General features: G+C 37.1%; 1 protein-coding gene across 4 annotated transcripts in view; it reads right to left on the bottom strand.

The window, feature by feature from the left end:
* The window catches only part of tgfbr3 (transforming growth factor, beta receptor III), a 147,374-nt gene that overhangs the window by 99,797 nt on the left and 29,985 nt on the right, over positions 1-17,592 (bottom strand). For all 4 annotated transcript variants that reach the window (XR_012101003.1, XM_073062659.1, XM_073062657.1 and 1 more), the window contains exon 3: positions 6,315-6,535. Coding sequence is in view for 3 of the 4 variants with exons in the window: in XM_073062659.1 (XP_072918760.1) it covers positions 6,315-6,535 (221 nt within the window). In the remaining variant the exon portion in view is untranslated. The remainder of the gene's footprint in view (positions 1-6,314; positions 6,536-17,592) is intronic.

Genomic DNA, 17,592 nt, shown 5'->3' on the forward strand with positions numbered 1-17,592 from the left:
GCAGACAGCCCAGTGCATCTGTAGATGTGAACTTCATACTATTCAGCACATTGACAGAGAAGGGTGTATAAAAAAGGCCCGAAGGATCATTGGGGACCTGAGTCACCCCAAACACAAACAGTTCCAATTGTTACCATTCGGGAAACGGTACCGTAGCATAAAAGCCAGGACCAACAGGTTCCGGGACAGCTTCTTCCACCAGGCCATCAGACTGATTAACTCATGCTGATACAAGTGTATTTCTATACTATACTGACTGTCCTGTTATGCATACTATTTATTACGAATTACTATAAATTGCACATTGCACATTTAGACAGAGACATAACCAAAGGTTTTTACTCCTCATGACATGAAGGATATAAGAAATAAAGTCAATTCAATTCAATTGTGAAGAAGATCCAGAGACAAGACAAAAAATAATGTTTTAAGGAGCCAGAAGTTGTAAGGTGATAAAGTACGGACAGCAAGTTTTGATGCAAACACTTCAATAAAACAACCTCAAAAGGAAGCAGCTTTCACAAAACAAGTCCTCTGAAGACAAAGGTATCTTAAATTACATTACACTAACCAAACTTAACAACAATAGATAAAAGAAAGGAAGTCCTGCAATACAAGTTTTAAACTGGAGCTAACAGATCTTAAGATGTACACAAGAATTTTAGATCTCTAGCTTCCTCTAGGTACCTACAATATTACATCACACTTTTTCCCCTTGAAAGACTGTACATTTTACAATAAAATCACTTTCCTTTAGCATTTGAACTTTGTCCTTGGGAATTATGTCAGATGCCTTTTGCCGTTTGAAGTCTGAAAAAGCAAACATTTGAAACCCCTAGGACAGGACTGTGTGTTTTTATAATTGTAATGTCTCATATTAGCTGAAAGGGATAACCACTGTGCAAAAGCTCAAAAAGACTTGCAGAAACATAGTATTAATTTTATTTTATCTCTCTCTTCTCCCTGCACCCAATTTTAAAGAATATATGGTCAATTCTTAGGAAAAAGCTTGAGGGTAAAGGATAGCCAAGACTTGCAACACAGGGTTCCCAATGTTTTTTATGCCATGGAGCCTTACCATTAATGGAAGGGTCTATGGACCCCAAGTAGGAAATTCCTGCCTTAGGAGAACATCATACCCAAGTCTGAGTGATTGTACTCGTACTATTACCTTGAGACTCAATAACCCACAAAACATCGGGAGAGACCTGGACATATTGGTCACCTAACAAAATGTAATCAAAACAAGTATTTCTATTGTAATCACATTGGAAAGAAAAAAACCAAAAGAATACCATGATGTTTAAGAGAAGCAGCCTTTCAGCACTCAAATCCCTGGAGTCCCAGAAAATGCACACTCTCATGGGAAACAGTTCTAAGTGCATGTGAGACTGAATCGGTTATGTTCTTGGCTTGTTCTCCCAATTCAACAACACAAGAGTTCCAAAAAGTTCAAACTTGTAAATTATCTACTTTTGTGCCAAACAAAAGTTTATATTTGCAAAATAACATTACGTTTGTATCTGATATCATTTTTGAATATCTTTGAAAGCTCTTTAGACAATGAGCCACTTTCAAACACCAAAATAGAGTGGCTGTTGTGTGTGCAAACACAAATAATCCAGACAGCAGAGAGAAAGGCAGGGCTAAAATCATCACTTTACTCTCAAGTTCTGTTTCAAGATTTTTAAAAAGCTGTTTAGTCCACTTTGTAGTGTATTTCAGTTACTAATTTGAAACTTGTCAGGCATTTTTCTCTTTTCTAAGTTTCCTTTCTGCATTCCCTCCCCCACCCACAATCATCCGATGGATTCCCCAAAAGACCCACACAGATAACATGTTCACTCACTCAACATCAATACTCTGCTGCACTCAAACTAGGAGGGGTGGTGAGAATCAGAATAGAGAACATTGGCCAGAGTCCAAGAGCAAGTTTCTTTTTGGGATCAAGCCAACAAAAAGGAACTGTTTCAACCTTGTGACTGGCCATAAAGATGAGCTGAGTAATACTTCGGTATAGTCATACCTCTGAGCAATTTAAAGGCATATTAATGCTATGGTAGTTTGTACTGGTAATTATATTTCTTTTGTTTTATGCACTGGTCATATTGATATATTTGCTGTTATTGACTCTCTGTTCTCTATTCTCTTTTCCCCAACACATTTCTTATTCTGCTGCTATAATAAATGAAAAGATTGCTCCAATTACACTAAAGAAAACACCAAATAATATCCCTTTGCTCTTTTTGATAATAAAATCTTGTCTTTGGCACGGGTTTCTGAAATGCTTAATAATATCCATTCACTTCTTTGTATCAGTCATTTTCAATAACCATCTTAGATGAGAAAAATTCCACAGTATGTATCACATTTAGAAAGGGATGCAAGAATTGACTTTAGTGCTGTAACATTACAAGATTTGGAGTACAAATTAGGCTGTGTGAGGATCAAATTCAACTCGCTTTCAGTATTTGATTCCAAAGTTTGCATTCAGTAGAATTAAACATCCTCTGCATAACAAAATAAATTCCAATTTGGTTTTAACTAATTCACTTCAATCATAACAAAACTGAATTCAAATGCCTTAGTTTATGCAGATGTACAACAAATATTGCAAATATTGCAAAGTAACATAACAAAATTGGCATCCCTAACTTGGTCTTTAAAAAATCTGACATCCTTCATTAGGCTTTGATAGAATTGCAGTATAAATGTAACTTTTATAATAAACGGATGCCAGCATTGGAGAAGGGAGAAAATCAGCAACTGAAAATCAGTATTAATGGTCTAGTCATTTAATGACTAGGTACAAAAGCTCAGGCATTGTATTAGATTTGGGTATGTAAAGTAACTGTTCATTTAAATACATTAATCCTAAAGTAGCTTCAGCCATTTTTCTTATACATGTGTAGAATAAACACAGGTTTTATACTTTACCATATATATGTGAAATGGAGAATTATGCTCTATAGGGATCTGAAGGCATTCCTAAAAGCATTTCAATCTTTATATCTACCATTATTGCTAATTTATCCTGTATTAATGACATGATAACTCTCAAGCCAGGGTTCCCAACCTTTATGGACACCATGAACACCTAGCATTAACCAAGGGGTCTGCGGACCCTAGGTTGGGAACTCCTGCTCTGGAGCATGCTGCACGTCCTTATATTAGCAAAGTTTTGAATTCAAGCAGGTTTCTTCCTTTACAAGTGCTGATCACTGTTTTGCTCCATATGCAGGTTAATTCAATCAACCAGAACACAATTCTGTTCCTTCCCAATCATCCACAAAAGACTCCTACAGATACTAAAGATATTCAGTGTGAATATCAAGATAGAATTATGATGGAACAAAAGCTGCTATGCTCCTGAATTAAGCTGAACATACTGGGGCAGTCTCCTGATGAAGATATAAATGGCTGCTGCTCTTCTCCTATAGCTTATGATGCCACGAGTGTTAGCATATTAAGTTGCTATTAAAAACTTCTAATTGGGACAATTTTTTAGAATGCATTGAGGTGTGCAACAATTTCAGCATTAAAAACCAGCTTAAAAAAAAAGTACGGTACTTCAAATGACCAGCTCTTTTGTTTTGCAGACATTGAAGGAAAGGTTGTTGGCATGACACCAAGTCACTAGGCTCCCTATCTCCTTCCTATACTCTGACTCATCTTTATTTGAGATGCTGCCCACTTTAAAATTGTAGATGTAGTTCTCCACCGAGGTCTTATCACTAGGACAGTGAGCTGTTTACTGATTACCTGTGCTGCACACTACAGGCATTTTGAATTATATTTTATTAACTTACTTGCGGCAATATTTTGGTTTATGTGCTGTGTGTGATATATGTTTTGTGAGTGCACCATGGTCCAGAGGATTGCTATTTTGCTTGGTGTATACAGAGTATGTACAGCCAGATGACAAACTTGAACTTGAGTTGGGGCAGAATCTGGCCAGGCAGTACTGTATAGGGAGTAGAGTTGGAGGCTGAGGATGCAGCCTTGTGAGGCATTAAGTATTGAGAATAATTGTGGCAGAGGTGTTGTTAGAAAGCTATCAGTTATATTCCTAACAGTATTGTGAGTATACACACATTCAAAGACTGCAGCGATTCAGGGTGGCAGCAAACCACCACCGATAAGGGATAAACAATTAAATGCTGGGTCTGCCTGCAAAAACCACGTATTTTGTAAGAAGGTATTTTTAAAAATCACTACTCATGGGATTTAAAGTATTTTTTACAGTAAATATCTAGTTATTTCACACACTGAATAAAAATAAAAACAAGATAATGGGTTTTTGGAACTACAAAAAGACATTCAAAATAAATGATATAAATGGCATGATACAATTGAACAAAAGGAGAAAATGTACATAAATCTGAAGTTTGAAACTGTAGGGTAAATATTGAAAATTGCAAATCATAAAAGAGTTAGAATACTATTTATCATGCAAGCCATCAAGCACAACCTGATCTCTGTGTATACTTCACTGTATTCAGCTGCCAGCAACTAGAATGAACAGGAAACTGTGAAGCTTAGGAGAGGAACATTAGCCATTACAAATTGTTATTATAGTGGTGGAACAAAGGCAGCAGACAAGTGACGCCTAGCATCAAAATCTGCTACAAAGAAGAAGAAAACCGTATTACAACATGGCACTGCCAAATCTTTGAACACAATTGTGTAGTTTATAAACATCGTTAGGAGAGAAGGTCTAAGTTTATAATCCTGCTAAATTTAGAAGAGGTAAAAACAATTTCAATTATGTTGAAGACAATTTAAAATTGACACACCAAGTATGCTTTAACAATAGAGCAATCAGTCACTAAACATCCAATACGGATTCATAGAAAATCATTTACTAGCAGAGCGGTAAATATATGTACTGTATAGTGCACAGTGAAAAATTATCTTGCATGCCATCAATAGAGATTATTTTATCACATTAGTACATAAAAGTTATACAAGGGAAAAGCAATAACAAAATGTAGAATACAGTATTAGTTACAGAGAGAGTGCAGTACAGGAAGTCAGTAAGGTGCAGGGTCATGAGGAATTGCACTGAGGTAAATAGTCCATCATATTGTACAAGATACTTCATGCATAAATAGCAGAATTGGTAAATTAAGTCAAATGACCATTTCCTGTGCTATAATTTTCGTGTGGGTTATCTCACAGATACTTCAAAATTACCTTAAATTTTACAGTGAAAGATATGCAGAGATCTCAGAGGTAAGTTTTGGCTGCAACTGTAGAAGCAGAGGGATAGTCGATGTTTCATTTTGAGACCCTACATCAGGATTTGTTCCAGATTACAACATCTGAAGTTTCTTGTGTCTCCTCAGCTACCACAGGTCTTAAGGGCAAGTTTCCCAGCGTGCTCACATGGAAATACTGAACTTAGTGGATCAAACCAGGGGACCTGTCAGCATTCTGCTGTGAGATATGGACCACTTTTGCCTGCCCAATTCACTCAGATTCCTCAGCTGGGATGCTACTGCATTATACCTTCAGGAATGCTTGGTTGTAAATGTTCAAGCATCCAGTCGTTACAGAGACGCCAGATGGCATTAAATGTCCTACCACTTCAAATGGTCCTTTACTACCATATCCGTAACACTACCTGCATTTATATAGCTCCTTAAAGCATAAGCACTACATGATGTCCCATTACACAGTGATGGTTAAAAATAAACACCCAGTCCCAGAGATAACAAGATGAATGCCCAAGACGAATTTGAAAGAGTAGAATTTAAAGTGTTTTTTAGAGGAAAAGAAATAGAGCCAGAAAAAGATAAGGAAAATCCACAGCTGGCAGAAGGTACTGCTGGCAATGATGATGAAATTAAAATGACGATAAGTAGCAGGAATGCAAGAGACTTGAAGGTATACATTGCTGTTAGGAAGTTACACAGATAAAGAGGAATAAGAATATGGGCGGTCAAACACAAGGGTGAGAACTTTCGAATATTGAAATTGCCAAATATGGGAGTTAAATTAGAGCTCAGATAACGATGAATGGAATTAGAAGTGATTTAACACATGGACTGTTAAATTTGGATGGTGCAAAGGATGAGTCAAATAGTTAAAAACTAGAGGCATCAAAAGGCTTGGGAGATTCAGCAGGAGATAAGCAGAGGAAACTTATCTGGCATTTAACATAAGCATACAATAAGACTAGTAGCAACCACATCCTTTTTCATACATCTATCGAATAAACAGATGCTGGGGTAGAAACTTAAATGAAAAAAAGTGCTAGACTAGACACTTTTCATTTCTCCCTCAGTAAGATTGTCGATACTTTGGCTTGCCTTATCTTTATGGTTGGCATCTGTTTCTGCATTTTTTCCTTTGCCTTGGTGGTCGGGGTCTTTTCCAGTACTTTTTAAGTTGATAATGTGCACCTCGTGAGGGAGGCCTGCAGTTCCTCCACTTGCACAGCCTGACGAGACAGTAAAGCTCTCCAGCAATGTCTTCACTGGGTGGGATTCATCTACTGGTGCAAGTACACAATCATTTCTTGCCAAAGGACCTGCAGATAATAAAACATAAAATCAAAGCTTACTGGAAAGATTACTCCAAAAAAACTTGATCATTTCTAATTACAAATAGCTGTTAGATGTTAGATCTAACATGTTAGATCCACTTGATGCAAGACTTAGAAACCGACATAGTCCATTTCCTGACAGGTTAAAATGCTGGAATAAATGATGACTTTCTGCTCACATAGCTGTACAGAATGAGCAGGTGATACACTGGCCCAAACAGTAAAAATAACTTTTAATTATTTGCATGATTTGGTTTAGTTTGCACATTGTTTGTTTGTCAGTCTTTGTTTTTCATAAATTCTATTGCATTTCTTTATTTTCCTGCAAATGCCTGCAAGAAAACAAATCTCAATGTAGTATGTGGTAATATATTTGTACTTTGATAATAAACTTACTTTGAACAGTCCAACAATGAATAAAGTTATCAATACACATTTTCAGATTAAAGGTGCCAATTCTAAAGAGCCACTTGGAAAACTTAATGCGTTCTTTAAGTTAAAAGAAATAGTTTCAAAATATTCAAATAACTTACTCAGTACTGAAATACTACAATTCAAAATATGTCAGCACAAGCTGAATGGGTTTATCCAGACACTGAACACTAACTTAGGATCTGAAGATTTGTATTTCTACAAAAGTAAACAAAAATCCAAAAGTAAGGAATCAATTACTATAAATTAAATTTCCATTTCTGTGCCCTGTGCTTGAAGTCAAAGTTACCCCTATAACTTCAGTATCTATTTAATCGAGACCTAATGAGAAAGCTAACAATAAGTTAATAACTTCAAAATTCTTTGTTTTGCAACAATTAAAATTGCAATGTGCATTTTACATTGTGCTTTTATCCCCCACTAGATCTGATGTCAAAGAATTAAACTTACTGCAATAGAAACCATTCATCTAAGACCGAAATAAGCTGAAGTGAGTGTTCTGTTTTCAGAGAAGGAGAACTGAAATTGTTAACTTTCAAACTACTTGTTAAATCCATATGTGGATGGAACATTCATTAATCACAACCATTTTTCCCCCAGCAATCTGCTCATTTGCCAAGTTGGCAGGGTATTTTTAGAGACATGAACAGGAGTTTTATTTCATGACATAAGTTGATATTAGTATTTTGTCCTTTTTGACAACACCTTCAAGCCAAAAGGTACAAATTAAACAACTAAGTGTACCAGACAGTTGAAATTTGAAATGGCAATGAAACATAGCACTCAAGATTGAAAAACACGACCTATACTTTTTGATTAATGGTATCTTTCTTCTGTGGTGATCTGTTGTCCTGCACATCTTGGAAAATTACTTCAGTTTTACAACTAAGAAAGCTCTTAAACATGTCCAACATTTCCCCTAATCTCACAGACAAGGCCTCCAGCAACCACCAATTGTTTTGCAGGTCATAAACTGAATGAATAACTTCAAGCTGTTGATAAATACAATAAATGCACAGCATTGCTAGAATATTCCACACTGCAAGAAAAGAAAAAACTTACATGATTTTTAGTGCATATGTGAATAAAAGGAGAATAAGCCCAAGCGATTCTAAGATATTGTGCTTGGTTATATGATCCAAGTTTAGAGCTTTGACCTAGCAAAACTCATATATTACTTTATCTTTAAATGCAGAAGAAATTCATAAATATGTTAACACGTACAACATGCTGGAGGAACTCAGCAGGTCGGGCAGCATCCATGGAAACGTTGACAGCTCATTTCCTCAGCTGCCCGACCTGCTGAGTTCCTCCAGCGTGTTGTACGTGTTGATTTGAACACAGCATCTGCAGTGTACTTTGTGTTCATAAATATTTTGCCTGGGATTCAGCTACAACAAAGAGAGAGCATAGGTTGGAGCAACACACACAAAATGCTGGTGGCACACAGCAGGCCAGGCAGCATCTATAGGGAGAAGCACTGTTGACATTTCGGGCCGAGACCCTTCGTCAAGACTGAGTTGGATTTGTTTTCCTTGGAGAGAGAAAAGGAGGAGGAACTTGACTGAAGTACACAAAATCATGGGGGATAGATAATAAGAAACATATCCCTATAGCAGAGAAGGCACAAGTTTAAAGCAAATCTTCTGATTTACAACATACAATACAGCACAGTGTAGACCCTTCAGAAGGTCATAGCTGAAAAATAAAGGTCCATACAAGGAACCAATGCAATATTCAGTGAAGAAAAAGTTGAATAGGAGAACAAAAGAAAGACAAACCAGATTCAGGTCTTTCATGTGTTAACTGGTGCAAGTAATAGATTGGAAGGCAAGAATAGTTCCAGGTATGAAAAATGTTATTTATTGGATTGATTTTAGGAATGAGTGATTTCAGCTGCAGGGCTTGGCAGAAAAAGCTGGAACATCCTCCATGTAGCAAAGATAGTTCAGAGCATATTTTATAGAGGTGTGTAAGGTACTTTTAGATTTAAATTTAGTAAACACTTCTCAAAAGTAGATGGATTAAAGACGAGAAAATAGAAGTAAAATGAAGGGCAATAAACTAAGAGGAGATGCGAGGGAAAATCTTTTTATTAACTAGAGACAATCAGGGTCTTCTTGAAAGACGTAATTTGCAAGGATAGGAGTAGAAGATGGAAAGAGGAAAGAATAGGACTTACTAGGTTCCACTGCAAAAAAAGTCCAGAATTGATAGCGCAAATGATTTTCTTCTGTGCCCAAAGGTTCTATAACTTTGTGTTTCAACATTGATGATTAATTGAGCCTTAAATTCAGATAATGCTGTTGGATATTTCCTACTGGGTAGGGGACTTGCTTATAATATCCTCTTTATTCTAGAACAAAGGTTCCTAACTTGGGGTCCATGAAACCCCTCCTTAATAGTATTGGACCATCCCATAAAAATGGTTGGGAACCCCTGTTCTAAAGCAAGGACAGGAGATACAAATCTAATTCATATTATGTGAATTTATTCCATTAAAAATAAACCTGGATAAAAAATCCAGTTGAAAATAAACCGAATGGCATCAAGCTAAGTCAGAGTCAGAGAAGTACAACATTAAAGAAACCCCTGGGCCTACACATCTATGGAGAGACAAATAAAATAGTTAATATTTGAAAATTATCTAACCAATTAGGTTGGGGAAAGCAGTATGAAAGGCACCCAAAATGATATTGAGTATTGGAACTACTGAATGCATGGATTATACATCCCATTGTTCTATTTTAGGATAAAGGGCATGAAGGGTAGAAATTAGTTTTGCATAAAACTTTGATTACTTTAAAAGCAACAAAAAGACTCATGACTGCACACAGCTTTCTCATAATAAGGGATGGAAATGATGTACTGAATAGTCTTTCTTCTTCACTAGTAACCTAGGCCGGAGTTTTTAAAAAAAATTAAATAATTTAAACAATAATATACTTATACCAAAAAAACTGCCTTTGTCCTAAATATCCTCATTCTGTTTCCACATACAAACAATCTAGCAAACAGCTTTACCAAAAGTCTGGTAGAATTGATGTCCAGGTCAAAAAGCATTTAGATTCCATCCCTCCCCTACTATTACTTTACCCTTTTAATTCAAATCCACATAGAAAGTTTGCTCTTCTAAAAATAATGAAATAACTATGAAGTTCCCGCTGCTGCCTGTAAGGAGCTTGTAAGTTCTCCCTGTGTCTGTGTTGGTTTCCTCCGAGTGGTCTGATTTCCTCCCACAGTCCAATGACGTATCAGTTGGTAGGTTAATCGGTCATTGTAAATTGTCCCATGATTAGGCTAGTGTTAAATTGGGGGGATTGCCAGGCAGTGTAGCTCAAAGGGCCAGAAGGGCCTACTTCATACAGTGTGTCAATAAATAAAAATAAATACATTCATCTACTTGCTAATTGTTCTTGTTTTCTCATGTCTTGAAGTTCAATCCACTGCAAGATCTATAAATAAAAAACAATTAAAACAAAGCAAATGTAGACCTAAATGCAAAAACTGAGGATGAGAAAATTTGACATGGATAATTTAAGATTCAAGATTCTTTAATAGTCAATTCTAGAGCACAAGTATAAAGGAGAATGAAATAGTTGTTAGACATACAAAATGCTGGTGGAACACAGCAGGCCAGGCAGCATCTATAGGAAGAAGCACAGTCGACATTTCGGGCCAAGATCCTTCGTCAGTCCTGACAGAGGGTCTCGGCCCAAAACGTCAACTGTGCTTCTTCCTATAGATGCTACCTAGCCTGCTGCATTCCACTAGCATTCTATGTGTGTTGCTTGAATTTCCAGCATCTACAGATTTCCTCATGTTTGAAATAGTTGTTACTCCGGATCTGATGCAGCACAACATAAAAACACAATGATAAAGAACACAATAATAAAAAACAGAACAAATGTAAATACATAAGGTAATGTAGAATCATAGACTTATTGTATGTCCATAAAGTGATGTTAGGCACAAGACTGTCTGTACATGAGGTGACTGACAGGAAATGATAAAATAGTGGGTTGAGGGTGTGGAGAGGTGGGTAAGTGACTGGAGATGTTGACCGGTCTTAGGGGAAAGTAACTGTTTTGGAGTCTGATAGTCCTAGCGTGGATGCTATTTCAACACTAACAACAAAATGCTTTAAAAATATGTACACATATTCAAGGTTACTTGGGGAAGTAAACAGTTACATGGGGAAGTTACTTGGTGAAGTAAACAGTTACTTGAGGAAAGTAACTGTTTTGGCGTCTGATAGTCCTAGCGTGGATGCTATTTTAACACTAAAAACGAAATGCTTTATGTACACATATTCAAGGTGGATGAACTTAAGACTCCAATGGATAAGATGGTAATTGTAGACTTGTTAATTGAACACTTTGTTTAGTTCTTCTCATGTGAAAATAAATGCAAAGTACCACTGGTATAAAAGAACACCAAAACGAGTGACGAACAGAAGTATAATCAATGAAATCATACTTGAATTAATAGAGATAATAACAGAACTTAGGATAAACAGATCTCCAGAGAATCTAATAAACTCCAGAGAGAAACTGAGAGAAATAGCTGAGGTAATTAACCGTCACTGTCAACATGCAACTAGATTCCTGAATAATACCATTGGACTGGAAAATTGTGTAATACTCCACTACTTTAGAAAGAAAGAGGGAGAAACATGATAATTACAGATCTATCAGTTTGATATCATTTGACGTTAATGAGAATTTCAACAAATTTTAATTGATCAAAGAACCAGCAAAGACTTCTGACTAATCTCTTTTAAACTTCTAAAGAAATTGCTAGCATGGTACAAAGTGAACTTCTCCTGATCTTGCAAATGTCATTAACTAAGTTTGCACACAGAGATAAATAATACAAATCAAAAACTGAGTAACTGAAGATATCCTTGGGACGTATATTGTGGAGTAGATCGGGAACCAAAAGAGAGAGAGTAGGAAAAAAGCATTTATTCTAAGGTTTGCAAAAAATGAGAGAAACCAAAAAAACAAGGCTAGCAGAGAATTGCTCCATATTTCATTACAGGTCAGAATTTAGAAGAATTTAATCTTTTAGTTACAGAAAGAATTAGAGCTACACTATTAAGCAGTGAAAGCAAGCAGCACTTTTCCAAAAGATAGCAATAATCTGGAAAATCCTTCCACATAAGATGCTGTTTTAATTGAACTCTTCAAGCTAAATATCAAAAAATTTCCATTCACTAAAAATATCATGGGATATGGCTCTTCATAGTTAAACAATATAGCTGACTTCAAGGCTCAATTAGGTTCCATCTCCTGTCTTTTCATGTTCCCGCACCTGTCATATTTACCCCTCCAGCATGAATGTTTCCAAAGCTCAATCCAGCTTCTTAAACAAAAGGTTTTCAATTACCAGACATGCCTAGTCCTGTCAACTTTTTCTCCTCTTCACATAAAATGCTTTACAGACTTAGTTAGGACTGCCCCAACTTGTCTATAAGACAAGTGTGAAAGCTGAGAGATTGAAAGTCAATTAGAATTCAATAATTTAGTGCTATGGTTACCAAGCCACGATAACTTTAAAGAAGTTACCAAAACATTATCATTAGCAAAGGCTTGCACAACATAATGCATATTGAATTAAAAACTAAATGTAATAGGATTATAAACAAATGCTATCACAAGAACATAAAGACAAACCAATAATTAACATGATTTACAAGGCCATACTTTTATTAAAATTCTTCATGCAACATGAAAAAGTGTACAAATACAAATAGCTGTGAAATGATGCAGTAACATTTGATTATCAAAGTAAAAAACAAACCAAAAACAGCTAGGTAACCTTACTCTGTTTTGCATTCAACTAGTGAAAACTTTTATCATCAGGCAGAGTTCAAAATTTGCTATGGCAACTGTTCAGCTTTGTTTATCTGAAAAGTTCATTCACTTCACAGTATCGGCCTCTCGAGGAGAATAATAGCTCCGAGTTCTGAGCATAATAAAATCAGATTCAACTCTTATGCAAATATTGAGTACTTCAAAGGGCAAAGAACCAATTACCTTCAAAAAGACACGTCCTGACATTCAGTAATACATATTAATTTCCAGAAAACAGCATACACAGTTCATTTTCAGTCAAAGGTAAGGTTTCAGACATTACCGCTACCCAAACTATGAACTAGAAGCTGTATCAAATTAGTGGCACCTCAAGCGTAACGGGAAGTTTGTTTATGCAGGAAATTTTGATAATATGAAAACAAATTTCAGTGTATTTGTAAGTCTGGAGCTGGTAGCAAACCACTGGCATTGAGGCAGCAGACATTGCCATCTCTTAGGCCAGCACAATGTGGCCCACCTGGATTGTATTGGCACTACTATTCACCTTTTATGATTTGTGATATTTCATACCCAGGATACTAGTATTTCAAGTCACTCCTTTCAAGGCCCCCAGTAACTATAATCTTTTAAAGTGAGCCATGCACAATAAAGAAAATCATTCAGGAGGCATTGAGTCATTATGTAAGGGTGTGTAAAGAATGGCGAACAGTGCATTGGGTACTTCATATTGTCTTATGCTGCTGAAGTCCAAGCTGCCCCTCTACAACGAAAAAATAATACACGTAACAACGTTCCCAAACAGGAAGGATCTGGCCCACTGCTCAGAATTAGTGATGATTCTCAGCACTTGGGAGGTGTCCAGAGTTAGAATTAAACAGCAACAAGGCCTCTGGTAAGGCTCTTGATGCCTGGCTCAGAATCAGGACTTCATCTGCTGTCAAAACCCATTTTTAAATATCTCTGAGAAGAGTTAAATAGAAAATATCCAATCTTTATAAAATAAACATTTTAAAATATTTACAAATGAATAAAATCATTAAAGCAAAACTTAAAGAAAACCACTTCACTATTTTCCAGGCTGAGAATTCCCAATTAAATTAATAGGGCAGTGATATTCTTAGGAGGCGCTAGGGGAAATAGAAGTCGTCAGAGGGCATTCACGGTTCTTGGGGGGGGGGGGGGGTGGCATAACCAATATCCTAACTCGAGGCACGAGACCTGACCAACCATGTCGATTTGCTGCTGCCGTCATCATCCGATTGGCATTCCCAGTCTCTGTTAATTTAAAATTTTTAATTTAACCCATTAATGATGGATAAATACGAGTCTGAAGGGAGTGAGGCCTTGAATTCTAATCCTGCTATGAAACAGAAACTACAGAAATACATCAATACAATGTTACATACTGGGAGTATGGTTTTATTCCATTCCTGTCAGATCAGCAATGCCCCATCTATTATTTGTAATACTGTCTAATAAAGCCATGAAACCATCAAGATTACAGGAACACTTCCATAAAAGACATCCTGAGAAGGCTACTAAGGTATGACTCAGTTCCAGAAGATAAAAGAAGCATTTGAAAAGCGTTGCACATTCAAGTCATTTGCTAAGAATGACCTTGATGGTGGCCTCATTGCTTCTTATAACATTTCCAAAATGATGGCAGTGTGGAAAATCTCATACAATTGGTATTATTAATAATGCCTGCTGTATCACTGTTACCACTGTTCTCAAAATGGATACCACCATTTTAAAATCAATTCCTCTGAGTAATAACTCTGTAGCTTGTCGTATTGATAAAATGAGTGAAGACATTAAGAATCAACTATGCACAGGGTTGCAAAAAAATAATTTGGGATACAACTGTGCAAGACAATCAAAAATGGAAACGTTTATGGAGAGATTCTCTTTTGCAAAAAAATCAAGTATCAATGGAGAATCAATCTACGGCAAGCTCAAAGTCTATATAGAGGATAAATGTAGTCCGATTAGGTACATAATTTCTTCTGCAACAGATGGAGCTCCATATATGACAGATTGCCATGCTGGTTTAGTGGCATTTATGAAAAAAGAAATTCCAAGTCTGTTTGCAATCCATTGTATAATTCATCGTCAACATCTCGCAGCCAAAAACCGCAGCCAGTGACTTTTTTCAAGCATGACTCTTGTAATATCTGCTATCAACAAAATTAAAGCTCATCCATTAAATAGCAGAATAATTTTCCAGTTATGCCAAGGTAATGATGAAGTTTGAACGTTTGCTTTTTCACACTGAAGTGAGTTGGCTGTCAAAGGGGCGGCGGCATAAAATGTTTCTTTAATCTTTTTGACACTGTTGTTGAATTTATGCTCAAAGTCAACAAGAGCTTGGGAAATAAGATTGAACTTCAATGTGGAGATGTGCCATCACTAGCCAAACTGTATGACAAAATGAACATTCTAATGTGAAAGTGCAGGGCGAGAATTTCAATTAAATCCAGGCTAAAAGTGCATTGTCCACTTTTATAAGAAAATTGTAAATATATAAGCAAAACATTGGGAGAAGAATGTTCTCACAGTTTCTCGGCATGGAAAATAAGTTACTGTCTTTCACAGATGGTGATTTGCAAGAGTACTACTTACACCTGCAGTAACTGAAGGATTTTCAGAATCAATTCATGGATTTGAACGATCTGGAAATTCCAGACTGGGTAATTAACCCATTTCTTTGCAAGGTTGAAGAACAGCAAGAGAGCTTGCAAGAAGAAATTATTGAAGTTCAGAATGAAGCAGCAAAAACACTTTTCAAAAATGTTGACTTTTGTGGTATGTGGCTAAACTGTCATAAAAAGTTTCCTGGTCTTTGGAGAAGAGCCAAACTGCTGTTGTTGACAGAGGCTTCAGTGCAGTGAACCACATTCTCACAAAAAACAGGAACTGCTTGGACATTGTTACTTGTGGGGACTTAAGGCTTTTGAAGACTCAACTTGAACTAGATATTTCAACTCTTGCTCAAGGATCACACTAATATCAAAGCTGCTCTACAGCACACAGGTACTGGGTAAACTAGATTTAAAGACAAATAAAAATTTAAAGCAGAATCATTTTTCTCATGTTAGCATATGGTAGACATGTTTTTACACTATGGCGGCACCAGAAAGTATAATGTGCCTAAGAGGGGTATTGGCAAATATGAAGGTGCTTTAGGGAGACCTTAGCAAGTATGAAAGTGCTTTAGGAGTGCGTTGGACTAAAAAGGTTGGGAAATACTAGAATAGGGTCTAATCCTAAAAGATCTGACTGAAACAAAATTAGAGATTGTTTATTTTCCACAGTTCCACCTTCAATACTATAATTCCAAGCAAACTCATTTCCAAGCTCCTAGTCAATGGATTCAACACCACCCTTTGCAACTGGATCCTTAGCTTTCTAATGAACAGTCTGCTATGATTATTCTCAACATTGGCGCTTCACAAGGCCACATCCTCAGAGCCTCCTATTCTACACCCCATTACTCATGACTGCATGGCACAATCTGCTCTAACTTCATCTACTAGTGTGCAGATGATACCAAAATTTTGGGCAGCATCTCAAATAACAATGAGTCAGAGTACAGGAGGGAAAGAGAGAGCGTGAAGATGTGGTGTCATGACAACAACATTTTCCTCACTGTCAGCAAAGCAAAAGAGTTGTCAATGACTTCAGGAAGGAGGGCAGTGCACATGCATCAAAAATGCTGAGGTCAAGAGGGTTGAGAGTTTCAGCTTCCTAACAGTAAGCCTGTCCTTGCAAACCATTAACAACATGGCCTACAAAGCCCACCAGTGCCTCAGCTATCTCAGTATACTAAAGATATTTGACAAGTCCCCTTGGACCGTAACCAATTTTTATCAATGCACACCGGAAAATGTCCTATCTGGCTGCATTATGGCTTGGTATGGCAACTGCTCTGCCTGTGATGGCAAGAAATTGCAGACAGATGTGGACAGAGTTCAGAACATCACAGAAACCAGCCTCCTCTCACAGACTGTTTATGCTTCTCACATCCAGCATAATCAAAGACCCCACCCACCACAAACAGGAAAGAGAAACAAAAGTCTCAAACCACGTATCACCAAACTCAAGGTCAGCCTCTATCCCACAGTTATAAGATTACATAGAAAACCTACAGCACAATACAGGCCCTTCCACCCACAAAGTTGTGCCGAATGTGTCCCTACCTTAGAAATTACTAGACTTCCCCATAGCCCTCTATTTTTCTAAGCTTCATGTACCTATCCAAAAGTCTCTTAAAAGACCCTATCGTATCTGCCTCCACCAGCAGCCCATTCCACGCACTCACCATTCTCCAAGTAAAAAAACTTACCCCTGACATCACCTTTGTACCTACTCCCCAGCACCTTAAACCCATGTCCTCTTGTGGCAACCATTTCAGCCCTGGGAAAAAGCCTCTGACCATCCACACAATCAATGCCTCTCATCATCTTATGCACCTCTATCAGGTCACCTCTCATCCTTCGTCGCTTCAAGGAGAAAAGGCTGAGTTCACTCAACCTGTTTTCATAAAGCATGCTCCCCAATCCAGGCAACATCCTTGTAAATCTCCTCTGCACCCTTTCTATGGCTTCCACATCCTTCCTGTAGTGAGGCGACCAGAACTGAGCACAGTACTCCAAGTGGGGTCTGACCAGGGTCCTATATAGCTGCAATATTACCTCTAGGCTCCTAATTCAATTCCATGATTAATGAAGGCCAATATATCGTATGCCTTCTTAACCACAGCATCAACCTGTTCAGCTGCTTTGAGTGTCT

Source organism: Hemitrygon akajei, chromosome 12, assembly GCF_048418815.1.
Source record: "Hemitrygon akajei chromosome 12, sHemAka1.3, whole genome shotgun sequence".
Taxonomy (NCBI): Eukaryota; Metazoa; Chordata; class Chondrichthyes; order Myliobatiformes; family Dasyatidae; genus Hemitrygon; species Hemitrygon akajei.